At 43.0% G+C, this 12661-nt stretch overlaps 1 protein-coding gene across 1 annotated transcript in view; it reads right to left on the bottom strand.

Annotated features, from left to right (window-relative positions):
* The window catches only part of RFT1 (RFT1 homolog), a 34535-nt gene that overhangs the window by 15251 nt on the left and 6623 nt on the right, over window positions 1-12661 (bottom strand). The window contains exons 4-7 of the mRNA XM_033132837.1: window positions 12043-12232; window positions 11342-11443; window positions 7360-7497; window positions 1148-1226 (exon numbers count right to left, since the gene is read on the bottom strand). Of these exons, the coding sequence (XP_032988728.1) occupies window positions 1148-1226; window positions 7360-7497; window positions 11342-11443; window positions 12043-12232 (509 nt within the window). The remainder of the gene's footprint in view (window positions 1-1147; window positions 1227-7359; window positions 7498-11341; window positions 11444-12042; window positions 12233-12661) is intronic.

The following is a 12661-nucleotide window of genomic DNA, read 5'->3' on the forward strand; positions in this document are numbered from 1 at the left end:
AAAAACATAATTAAGACACCTCCTCTCAGTTCTCTGAAGACTTCTGACCTTTACTTCCCCCAGAAGTCCTGTAAACAGTTTCACTTTTGTAATGACAATGTTATAGGCTCAGGCTAGAAGCACACATTCTCAAAGCTCAGATGCCTCCTGGTCATGCCCCTTAACTCACAGGGGAAGTGAAGCTTACGGGGTGAGGTTACTTTCCTTGGGAAGTATAATTAGCAAAAAACAAAGATAGATGGCGAAAAAGGGAAAACAAGATAAGAATAATGTATTAAAATGCTAGAATTATAGGGAAGTTTTTTCTATTTTTCAAAATTTTTATAATGGGGTTATATGATTTTATAATTAAAAGAAAAATTTAAAAAAGCTGTAGAACTATGTTTAGTAATAGTTATATAGATGTATAGACATGTGAAATTTATATAGAGAAACTACTACCTCCAGCAGTTTATAACTGCCTCATATCTCATTCTTTGAACAAAAGCTGGGTATAAATAAACCAATACACAAACACAGAAAAATCAGATTTACTTTCAGCTGCTTGCTGGCCTTCTGAATTGAGAACTCTGTCACTGATAAACTGCAAAGCTTTAAGAAGTTGGAAGGCTGACCAAACTATCACACAGGTGAATCTTACTGTTTAAGAAAATAAAACGATGAAAACCTGGTTCTTAAAAAAAGTTCAAAAAAAGAAGTATATCAAAAGTTAGGCTAGGATAATGAGATTACAGATAGTTTTCTGTTTTCCAATTTTTCTGTAATTGATATAATATTTTATAATATGCTCATTTGAATGATAACATGCAGTTTGGAGTTAGACTTGGATTCACATTAAGTTGTTCCCCAATACTGTAGGACCCTGCAGAAGTGATGTAACTTCACGGACCCTCAGTTTCCTCATCCATAAGAAATAATGACAGTATCTTTCTTAGAAGGCTGTGGAAAGACTGAAATTAAACAACTTAAATGTCAAACTAAATAAATGTTAGTTTCTCTCTCCTTGTATAGGAAGCTCCCACCTCTGAGGTTCCCCTCCCAGGCCCTGTAAACAGCAAGTAGTCTGGATGGAGCTGATCAGCGGTTCTGTGGAATCCCCTTTCTTACATGATGGTTTTCTAACTGCTTAGAGTGATCTTTGACTTACCTTCTGTCAAAATCTGTTTCAAGAAAGACTGTTTGAAAAAACTCCAAGTCAATTTAGCCTCCGTCCAATTTACAAAAGCCTAAAAGAGAAAACAAAACAAAACAAACAAAATCCCAGGCACTGAAAGTCTAAGAATAGAATAATGCTACATGAGAGGCAAACTGATTTTAGTTCCTAAATCCCAAAGTGGACGGCTCCCACTAGTTTTTCATTTAATGCTAAGCACACAGAGACATCCAACAAATATTGGCAAAGAATTTATAATCCTAAACACGAAGACAAATTTCTAAGTGGAACTGCCTCCCTATAAAGGGCCTGCTTTATATAATAAAATCTATAAAGATTTGTTAACGAGACCCCTAAAGAATGTCCCCTAAAGAACGTTCCAGGTGCTGTCCCCTTGCTGCTGTCCAGATAGTAAGCTGACCGTATCTAACACATACAGCTCACAATCAGTTCTTTCCTTGAAAACTGTCTGAAGCATGCCAAGCTGCAGAACAAATTCTGCTCCATATACTCCACATCTTAATGCTATATTTAGCCATCTAGGATCCCTTTACACAAAATATATGAGCTTTGCTTGTATATTTCAAAAGAAAGCCAGGCTTCCCAGGTCAGTTAAACCACTAAGAATTGGTATGACAGAGGAAAGAAAAAAACAAAAACAAAGCTTCTGACATGGCTCTTCCACAACTCCGGGGTGGGGGGAGGGCACCAAACTGCCCATTTCCTAAAGGCGAGATGAGTAAAGAAGCAAATCTTAAGGGCAGAGGTCAACCTGTAAGAGACAGGCAGCCTCAAAGCCAGAGAGCTGACCACAAAAAGGAGAGTTGGGGCAGCCAACCAGACATGACTTCTTATTTTCTGCCTCCCTCTACTTCCCTCTGGGGGCCCTTCCTCTAACGGGAAGGCATCCTGGATCCTAAAACGTTCAGTTGTGGTGTTAGGTTCTTAATCTCAGGATACCTGCATTTTGAAAAGTTCTTATTAACTCAAAGTGATGACTTTTGAAAGGTAGGATTTCAAGGGGGGCTCTTTGGGAAAAAAGGGGTGAATCACAAAGGGCAAGGCCACTCCACCTCTCCAAAAGGTCAGTTTCGGCTACGGAAGTTGGCCCAAGGGCAGGCCTGGAACCTGTCCCGATCACATGGACCCCTGTTCTTGGCCCAAAGCCCATCTGTTTAGAGCAATGCTATCCAGTAGAAATATAATGCAGGCCACATATCTAATTTTACATTTTCTAGCAGCTACAGTGAACAGTGAAAAGAAACAGGTAAAATTAATTTTAATATATTTATCCCAAAATCTTAATCATCTAAACAAATGAAGAAAATATTTGAGGCATTTTCACATTACTTTTTTCATAGCAAGTCTTTGAAATCCAGTGTGCGTTTTGCACTCACAGCTCATCTCAATTCCAAATATTCTACGGTCACATGTGGCTGGTGACTACCATTTAGGACAGAGCATGTCTAGTGTAATCCATGAAAACCAGGGTCATTTCCAGGCCTCAAATCTCATCCCTTGGATTCAGAGCCTTTCCTCCAGACACTGGGAGGACAGGCCTGAATCCTCCCAAACTGTACTTCCTTCAGAGCATTACTGGACCTGGAGCAGATGCCAGGGGTAGCTCTAGTTGCTAAATCTTCCCCAGTGAGAAGGAAACTGGCCATCTCCTTTCCCCAGAACAAAGAGCATCAGGCTACCTACCACCACTAGGGGGCACTGTGGACCACGTCATGTTTGGGATGCTGATCCTGCCCAGGGATGTGTCTCACTTTTCCCCCACTCCCATGCCAGGTCATCCTCTGCAAGGGGGCGGGGAGGAGTTCTGCACAGCACTACCTGTGCTTTTTAAAGGAAATGAACAGTTCCAGCTGGCCCATGAGCTCTTCTGAAGCCGACTTGCTGGTAGGTTGTGAATAGGTTTGGGAAGATGACTGAGCTCTTTAAAAAAAAGTTCTTTAGGAGAGTGAAATCATGTCTCTGATCTGATACCTCCTACTTGAGCATGTCTTTCTCCTAATGCCTTCCATTTAAATGGACCCATAGTCCAGAAGGAATGGCCACATCACTTATTATGTCCAAAATGTTCATTAAAGACAGAGAGGCAGAAGTCCGATCAGAGATTGGGTTTCTCCTCAGAGGCATCTGATAAGTGGTAGAAAAGAAGCAGCACATTGTTTGGGGCTTTTACCACTGTGTTCAGAATAGATGCATCACTTAGAACAGTCAAAAGAGGCGTGTTCCACAAGGGGTAGGTTGGTACTGCTGAGCTGGATCCACAGGCTGTGAATTTCTCTGGAATCCCCTGACCAACAAGCCATTCCACTGCCTTGCTGTACTGATGGAGAAACTGATGCGAGGATGGTAACAGGTGACGGGCAGTGCCTCCAGGGAAGGCCTGGAGTCAGAACTCTGGGGCTCACTGTGCTTTAGCCTGAGTCACTCTCCCACTTCCCAAACTCTTCCGACTCAGTGTGGTCCAACCAGCTGCATCCTCACCACACTGACAAGAGTCCCCTGCCCTCCGTTGCCTCTAAACCCCACATAGCATTCCTGTCTCTCCTTCTTGCTCCAGGGCTGTGGACTCTGCCCTGGCTTTGTCCATGCTCCCATTTCCACCCACCCTCCCACTGTTCTCATCACTTCTCATCGGCCACTGCCTTCTTGTGAGCTTTTTCACTTTCAACCTTTTCTCTAACCCATCTTTCTCATGGTGGGGTTCGGGCTTTGAAGTCAAGCTCAGAGACTCGGTCTCAAACTACAGCTCCCAACTTCTAAGTATTAATACAAAGGCCATGGGCAAGATATTTAACTTTGCTAAGCCTCAGTTTTCTCATCTGCAAAATGGGATAAGAAGTCCTAGTTGCTGGAGCTGGTATGAGGACTGAATGAGAGAAAACAAGACACTCAATAAACCTGTAACAGATGGTAAGATCATCCACACAGGACATTAGATCATGGCACTGTTCAAAACCTTTCACTAGGTTCCAGGGCATTGAGGCCACCACTACCTGGTCCTCGCCCGCAGGCTATAACCTCTTCCCACCATTTGCTTTCTCTCCCCTCCCCAACTGTTCAGCTATCGTACATACCCCAGTCATCTCTGCGATCCCAATTCCAACACAGTGATGGGCATATAATAGGCCCTGAGCAAATGTTCCTTCCTGCAGCCACAAATGCATAATTCCCCACCCATGTGTCAAGGCCCAGGTCAAAAGCAGCTTCCTCCATGAAGCCTTCCTCGATGCTCCCCGATGGAACTATCAGTCCGTTCTCTGTGCTGCTGTGTTGTTAACACTACACACACACACTGTTTTGCAGAGCAGTTAGCTGAGTACACATCTTATCTCCCCACCACACTGAGAGTTCTGAGGGCAGGGACCCCACTCAGGGTCCTGGAACCCCACCTGGAACAGGGCTGAACACAGAATATTGCTCAATACTTGCGTGCTATATTAAATTCCTCAGCTTTACTTAAATATTAGCAGATCCCTCATAGTAAATCACTCAGAAGAGTCAAGAATATAGAAGATATAAAGATATGATTATTTAAGTGGTCATTATTTTAAGGCTAAGTATTTTTAAAGAAGATAGAATTCTATAAGACTAGGAAATAAACCCCCCAATTTGGTCACATTGATTTGGGGTGTAACTGTTTGACCAGTTTCGTCTGAGAGAGCACCCAGGACAGACTGCTGCTCAGAGAGTCAGGTTGGGCCTGTTGGCGGTGGTAGGTCATCCACTGCATTCATTTCTCTTTTAAAAAAATAGACTTGAATAATGAATTGTCCTACCTGGAACTTCCCAATCTTTAAGTAAATAAATAACTACTTAGGATAATATGTCAATTCCTTCTGGAAGACTACATAGCATAGAGGTTAAACACACAAACAGATTAGTCCATAGACAGAAGTTTGAGAGAAATGGGTCCAAAACCAGCTATGTGATTCTGGGTCAGTCACTTAATACTTCTGAACCTCGGTTTTCTCATCTGTAAACTGAAAACAATCTCTTTATGTCATAGGGTATTATGAGGATTAAACACAAAAGTCCATGTGAAGTGCTTAGCATAGCGCCAGGCGGAGAATCAGCATGCAGTCATAGTCGTTACTATAAATGGCCCTTTGCCAAAGTTGAAATACTTTCACAGAACTCCTTAAATCCTTAGAGGGGACTTCCAGTTCATGCAGACCAACAACTTCACCTTAAACATGAGGACCCTGAGGTCTGGAGAGGGTCCTACAGGCTTCACATCCACACCTACTGCCCCCCCAAATGCACAGGAAGCCCCTGAGGCCCAGCAATCACCTTCTTGCACGTCTGTATCCCGGACAGCACCCCGCATGGAGCTGTGCTCTGTCTGTCAGCAGGAACGGTGCCACTGTGTGTGACAGGTGCACCACAACCTTCTCACGGTCAGGCTTCTGTCCCGACAGTGAGAGCTCCTTTCGGCATAGACTGCCAGATGAACCGCTGAGCTCTCACACCAGGGCCGTCAGTGTTTGCCTTGCCGGGACGTTTCCGTGGAGCTATTCCTGCTCTCAGAGCAGCAGCGTGATGGTGGTGATGGTATCAGCCATCACTATGGACACCAGTTGGGCTAGGCCACGGTGTTCAAGCACAGGACAGGCCCCATCTTATCTGGTTCTCACAACCACATTAGGAGGGAGGGACTCTTATTATCCGCATTTGAAGAGGAGGAAATGAAGCGCAGAGTTCTGAGCCCATCACAGGGTTAAATACACAGGTGACAGACTTTTTTCATTACCCTCTCCCTCCTTGCCTGTATTAAGGGTCCAAATGCACCTTTCTAGAATACCGCTGGGGCGCAGGGACCGACTGGCTCAGTAAGAAACCTGGCCAGGCCGGGTAGAGGGAGGCCATGGGCAGCACGCAGGGAAGGGGACTTGCCCACACTCCCAGTCCCTCTGTGTGGGCAGGTGACAGAAGCTCTAGGCAAGAGAAACAATCCCGACTCCTAATTCTCTAAGCCTGCAGATGAGGCACCGTGATATGCCGACAGCATCGTGTTGATTTAGGTTAAAGGTAAGACCTAGTTGATCAGAATGGAGGACTCTTATCTAACAACTCAGAACGTATCTGGCTTTGTTACATAATATCTGGTTTTGCTTGAAAAGCTGTAGAGTAGGATTCCATACGTTCTGAGCCTAAAGTCCCACATATTTTACAGCTTTTTAAAGTAATCACAAAAGAGTCCAGTCACAGCCTTACCTCCACTAAGTGCACCACACCGAGCAGGCAAACAAGTGCGGGCAAAGGGAAAGTGGGTCAGCCCAGCACGGAGCAGTGCACGAAGCCGTGGAGGGGACACAGTGGGATATCACCTGTGCCACTCCAGGGCCACAGACGGCAGCACCGACCCCACAAGCGTCAGGAAATAAAAGCCAAGTGGGCTGAGAGCGGAAGGGCTGAGGAGAAAAAGATTATGCCTCACTCCCACACGTCAGCATCTAGACTCCTCAGTGGTCTATTATACACGGGAAAGCGGGTCGCCTGAGGGAGGCCGGACACTAGATGCAGGAACTATGCAGGAGTCATCCCTGCTTTATCAGCACCCTGGAATGTCTGTGCCGGAGGTCAATCCTGGGCAAAACCAAGACTCACAGCAGAACAGAGAGAGGGAAGCACGGTGGTTTCAGCCTGTACTCTGCTGGGATTCAAGCCACTCCAGGCTCCTGCCCTTGCTCTAACCCTCACCTTGGACAGGTACGTAGTCACTAAGCCTCAGTTCTTCAACCCTAAAATACAAACAATAGTGTCAGCCTCCCAGAGGTGTTATAAGCCTTAAATAGTGCCATGTAAAGTACTCAGCATAGGGCCTAGCACAGTGGTTCCCAACTGGGGGCAACTCTGTCCCCCAGGGGACATCTGGCAGCACATGGAGACATTTTGGTTGTTATAACTGGGGGGTGGCAGCTACTGGCATCTAGTCAGTAAAAATTGAGAACGCTGCTAAACATCCCACAATCCACAGGGCAGCCCCCACAACAAAGAATTATCCAGCCCCATATGTCAATAGTGCCAAGGTTTAGAAACCCTGGCCAAGCACATAGCAAGCACTCGATAAATAGGAGCTATCAAATTATCTTTACTATTATAATAATAAAGAATCAAATTGTAGTTTCTTTCCCTCAAGGATGAACCAGCATCTGTGATTAAAATAAGAGACAAAATGCATTACTTACTCCACTTCTCGGAATATTGGGTAACAGATCTGTCATTCTGGAGACAGGAAGATTGTGTTGCTTGATTGATTCTGGGGAACCCAGTAACTTTTTGAAATAAATAACATAGCAGAGCACCAGAACTGCAGTATAGAAAAGCTGAAAAAGAAAATAATAGGTTTAAGTTACCTTGTTTTAATATAGGCATAATTAAGATATGCCTATAAGTGTGACCTCAAAAGCTAATCAAGAAATAGAATTTAGTTAACGAACTGCACCTTCTACTAAGTAATGCCTCACCCTCTGGAAAACAGCACTGTCCACTAAGCCCCAGCCCCACTGCAGCGTCTCTGGGGAAAGTGTTCCAAACACTGCACCTCACTGGCAGGACAGAAGTTCTTCGGGGCAAGCAAAACATAATTTCCATGGCAGATATCCACTGGTGCACCTTCCACAGTGATGTCACACATGTTCTCAAGACTCCCATTTGGCCAAAGGAAGAGCTCTCCCGCCTAGCCAGCACATGAGGACTCGTGTGTCTTGGCTGTGCTAATATCCCAGGACCTGCTGGCGTCTAGGACTGGGAATTTTCCATAAACCCGGGAAACCTGTTACATTATGATTACAAAGCAGAGCTGAGCTGCTGGCTCTCTCCTCTGCCGAGTGCATGGGCAGGGCAAGAACTACTACAGGATGGGGGAGGGAAAGGTGGAGTGATAAGAGGGCCCCCACTCTCCACCCATCTGGGACAAAAGGATGGCTTTTAGCCAGGAGCAGCGGCCTGGAGTTTTGTTTGCAGGTTGGGAAGGAGTATTCAAAGAGCCCCTTTTCACAAGCACGCTCTCCCCTGAGAATAGCAGTGCACATTAGCTCAACACGGAATGGGATCTCCAGGCTACGTTTTCAATCTGGAAACACCAAGGCTGCTCTGTAGGAAAGGCACAGAGCAAGGAGAAAGGAACCTCGGTTTAGCGGGTGTAGGCTCCTCTGCTCTACAAGCCTATCTCATCCATGCCTGAGGACAAAGCCCACCGTCCACCATTTTTCTTTTTTTTTTTCAGTTTTATTGAGAATAATTGACATACATCACTGAACAAGTTTAAGGCATATAGCATGTTGCTCAGATTTATACGTATTGCAAAAGCTACACAAAGGGCTCAGCTAACATCCATCTTCTCATATAGACACAATAAAAAGAAAAAATAAGGAAAAAAATTTTCTCCTTGGTGATGAGAACTCCTAAAATTTACTATCTTAATAACCTTTCCTATAAAAAATAAGTAACTTGTCTATATATCATACAGGAGTGTTAGCTATAGTCATCATGTTGTACGTCACATCCCTAATACTTATCTATCTGATAACTGGAAGTTTGTACCTTTTGACCACTTTCCTCCAATTTCTCCTCCCCGGCTCCTTCTTTCGTGCCTCGAGCCCTTTAAGACCCGAGCTGCACTGCTGTGAGCCACACTACCTGCTGCCAACATCCTGTGAGAAGTACCCTTTCTCCAGCTCCTTTCCACACCTCTTCATCTTCCCGCTCACCAGAGCCTGGAGAAACAGTAACAACCTAATGGGCAGTCTTCAAGGAGCATATCCTAACTACGCGATCCCTCTCCCTTTTCCTAATTGAGGAAAAATTCGTGTAACATAACACTGACTGTTTTAACCATTTTAAAACATACAATTTGGTGGCTTTTAGTACATTCACAATGTTGTGCAACCATCACTATCTAATTCCAGAACATTTCCATCACTCCAAAAGGAAATTCTGTACCCACTAAGGAGTCCCTTTCCATTCCCCCATCTCCTGGCAACCACTAATCTGCGTTCTGTCTCTCTGGACTTTACATATTAATGGAATCATATGTAATCATAATTCTATCATTCGTGTCCGGCTTTTTTTTCACTTAGTATGTTTTCAAGGTTCATCGTGCTGTAACATGTATCAGTGTTTCATTTTTATGGCTGAACAATATTCCATCGTATGGATACACCACATTTTGCTTATCCATTCATCAGTGGGACATGTGGGTTGTTTGCACCTTTTGGCTATTGTGGATAGTGTTGCTATGAACATCCATGTACAAGTTGTTTGAACACCTATTTCCAATTCTTTTGGGTATCCACCTAGGAGTGGAATTGGGCAGTTTGTATTTACTTTTTTGAGGACCTGCCAAACTGTTTTCCACAGCAGCTATACTATTTTACGTTCCCACCAGCAATGTATGAGGGTTCCAATTTCTTCATATCCTCTCCAACACGTTATTTTCTGGTTGTTTGATAATGGCCATCCTAATGGGCGTAAAGTGGTAGCTCACTGTGCTTTTGATTTACATTTGCCTAATGACTAATGATATTGAGCATCTTCTCATGGGCTTATTGGTCATTTATTTGTATACCTTCTTTGAAGAAATGTCTATTCAAGTCCTTTACCCACTTTTGGGTTGGTTTGTCTTCTTGTTGCTGAATTGTAAGAATTCTTTATATACCGGGGGTGCCAAAAAAATGTTTCTAAGTGGACACTTTGGTCGGTGTTGCTCAAGCAGTAGTTCACCATAATCAGAAGTGTCTGGACGCTGAGGGTAACCACTTTGAGCACCTCATGTAATTGCAGAAGTCAAACGTGACTTGTATTCATCTTTTGATATTGGTATATATTGAGTAGTACAATTCTAATACCATTTTTTCCTTTCTTAAAATATGTATACATTTTTTTGGCACCCTCTGTATTGTGGAGTGACCCTTTTATTTGACATTTGAATCCATGGGGTGAGGGGTTATTTGAGAAAGAACCTGGAGGTGAGCTGGACAGAGGGGAATCCCAGGGCCTTGGGTGTGGCTCGCCTGCTAATATGAGGTGTTGTTGGTCTTAGACCTCTAACACAGACACTGACAGAGAAGAGCTCTCAGAAGTCTTATGATAAGGAGGCAAATAAACCCAAAACTGGACATATGACCTTATATGACCTATCCTTGGTGGGAGCTATGATAATCAGAAAGTCACAATGCAAATGCCTTTCCCAAGAGTCGACCAATAACTGTGTGTCTCCATGACCTTCCTGTCCTATTGGGGAAAACGCATTAAAAGTATGATGAATGCTGAGAACTACAGATCCAGATCTAATAAAACATGGCAAAAATAATTACAAATAACTTCTCTAAAATATGCAACTGTTTGCAAATTGCTTTTAGGAGGCAATTCTCATTCTTATTCTATTAATTTTAAATCTAGGTCTTCTGTGTTTCAAAAAAATATCTGTAGTTTTTGCCTAGGACATGGGAAAGATTTTCATATAAATCATATATAAATCATTACCAAAATTTTTAACTTATCTTCTTACGTATACATTAGGGAAAAATTACAAACTGCTTTGTACTACAAGATGTTCTGATAACTATCTGATCTTTGGTTTCATTTTTAAAATTAGCACCTGTACTCTAGTTATATTTTTATTAGAACTACAAATATGAACCAGAACTATAAAATGGTAAGATAGAAATGAAGCCAAAACTGCTAAAACTGAAAATGTACTTGCTAAGACTTGATTCATGCCTTCTGAATTATGTGAGATTTCAAAGTTTAAAACAGGCTTGGCAGAGTTTCCTGCTATTCTGAAAACAATTAATTGAAATCCAGGGAAAATATGCAATTTGATTCCCACCCCATCCCTTACTGCTTTTTTTCTCCTTCATAAGAGTCAGGCAGTCAAAGATCAGTTTCATACCACTTGCACACAGAACGTCTACAGGAGTTTTCATGTTTGACAATGAGGCTCAGTGTGTGGCCCTCACCAGGTCCCTGAGGACACCGGTGGTGTCAGTGCATGTAGCAGGATGAACATGGCAACCAGGGGAGCAGCGTCAAGACCATCTTTCTAGAGTTTCCAGCCTTCCTCACGTGCATGAATTCTGCAAATGCAAACCATGCATTAACGGGAACAAGAAGAAAAAAACCAGATGGAAAAAGAGATTATACAAAAGTTAAAAGCCAAACTATTACCTGGGCTGAAGAGAAAATGTACAGTCCCCAGTGAGGTAACCACAGCACGAGAAAAGCTATCAGGACACTCTTGAGGATTACCGACAGGCTCTCAGCAATCACCTGCAAACACGTGGGAAAGGGTGCACTTTACAACCATTATTAAAAATTATGCAAAAGCATTATTAAAAACTATAAATAAAGATGCAAAGGAATGACAAATAGAAAATCTGGAATAGTGGTTACTCTGGCAGTGGTGGGGGGGCATGTGGCTGGACATAAATCATATTGGTTATGTTCTACTTGGTTTGGTGGTAGACTCATGGATATTATCATGCTTTAAGATTTACATGTATGTACATTCTTTTGTACATATCAAATTATGCATTTTAAAAGATAAATAGAAAGTTAATGTTAGTGTACAACTAAAAATAGAATCACTAGAAAAATCTGAAAAACCTTGACAGTCCTCTTAAATTCTTATTTAAACAATAACTTCCCTATGAGCAAACCTGCTTTCTCATTAATAGCAGAAGTAAACTTTGGCCCAGCCCATCTGCCAAATTTCAAGTGAATGAATGAAACTGACCATGTTACGTTTTCCCAAAAACCTTTTTAGATGCAAGTCTGAAAAAAATCATTCTCTCCTACAAAGGGATTTTTAAAAAACACTTCTTCCCTCATGCTTTGCATTTCTCATTCACAGCAGAAGGCATACTGACCTTGAGCTTGACAAACATGTGTGTTTGTGCCAAGACCCAGAAGGGCTCTCCCACAAGTTCCACAACAGCTGAGAGGCCAAACAGCACCACTCCCATTCCATAGTGGGGGACAACATTAGGATCAGGCACTTCCAGCAACTGTAACCAGACCCAGCCCAGGAACAAGGCCCAAAGCACACCCAGGGGGACCCTAAAAATGGGAAAAAGAATATTTGATATGCTAACAATAAAAATGAATATATGTATATGTTAAAACAGTAACGCTGAACAGAAAAGAAATATAATTATGATCATAAAAATAGCCAACGCTTCTTAGAGCACTTACTACGTGCCAGGCACTATGATTGACCCCCTTTATCTCACTGACACTTCACAATAATCCTGGCATGATCCCCATTTAAATGATGAGGAAACGAAGGCTGACAGGCACTGGGTAACTTGGCCAAGGTCATAAACAGCTACTCAAGAGTAGAAGTAGGACCCAATCCATATCTAATTCCAGCCTACATTCCTATCCACTGTGTTACACTGACTCGATAAGCAAAATTCCCAGAAAGCATGTGCCTGCTATTTCACTTAGAATGACTAAAAGATAGTACACGGCTCGTACTTACACCCA

This window comes from Rhinolophus ferrumequinum, chromosome 17 (assembly GCF_004115265.2).
Source record: "Rhinolophus ferrumequinum isolate MPI-CBG mRhiFer1 chromosome 17, mRhiFer1_v1.p, whole genome shotgun sequence".
In the NCBI taxonomy this organism is placed as follows: domain Eukaryota; kingdom Metazoa; phylum Chordata; class Mammalia; order Chiroptera; family Rhinolophidae; genus Rhinolophus; species Rhinolophus ferrumequinum.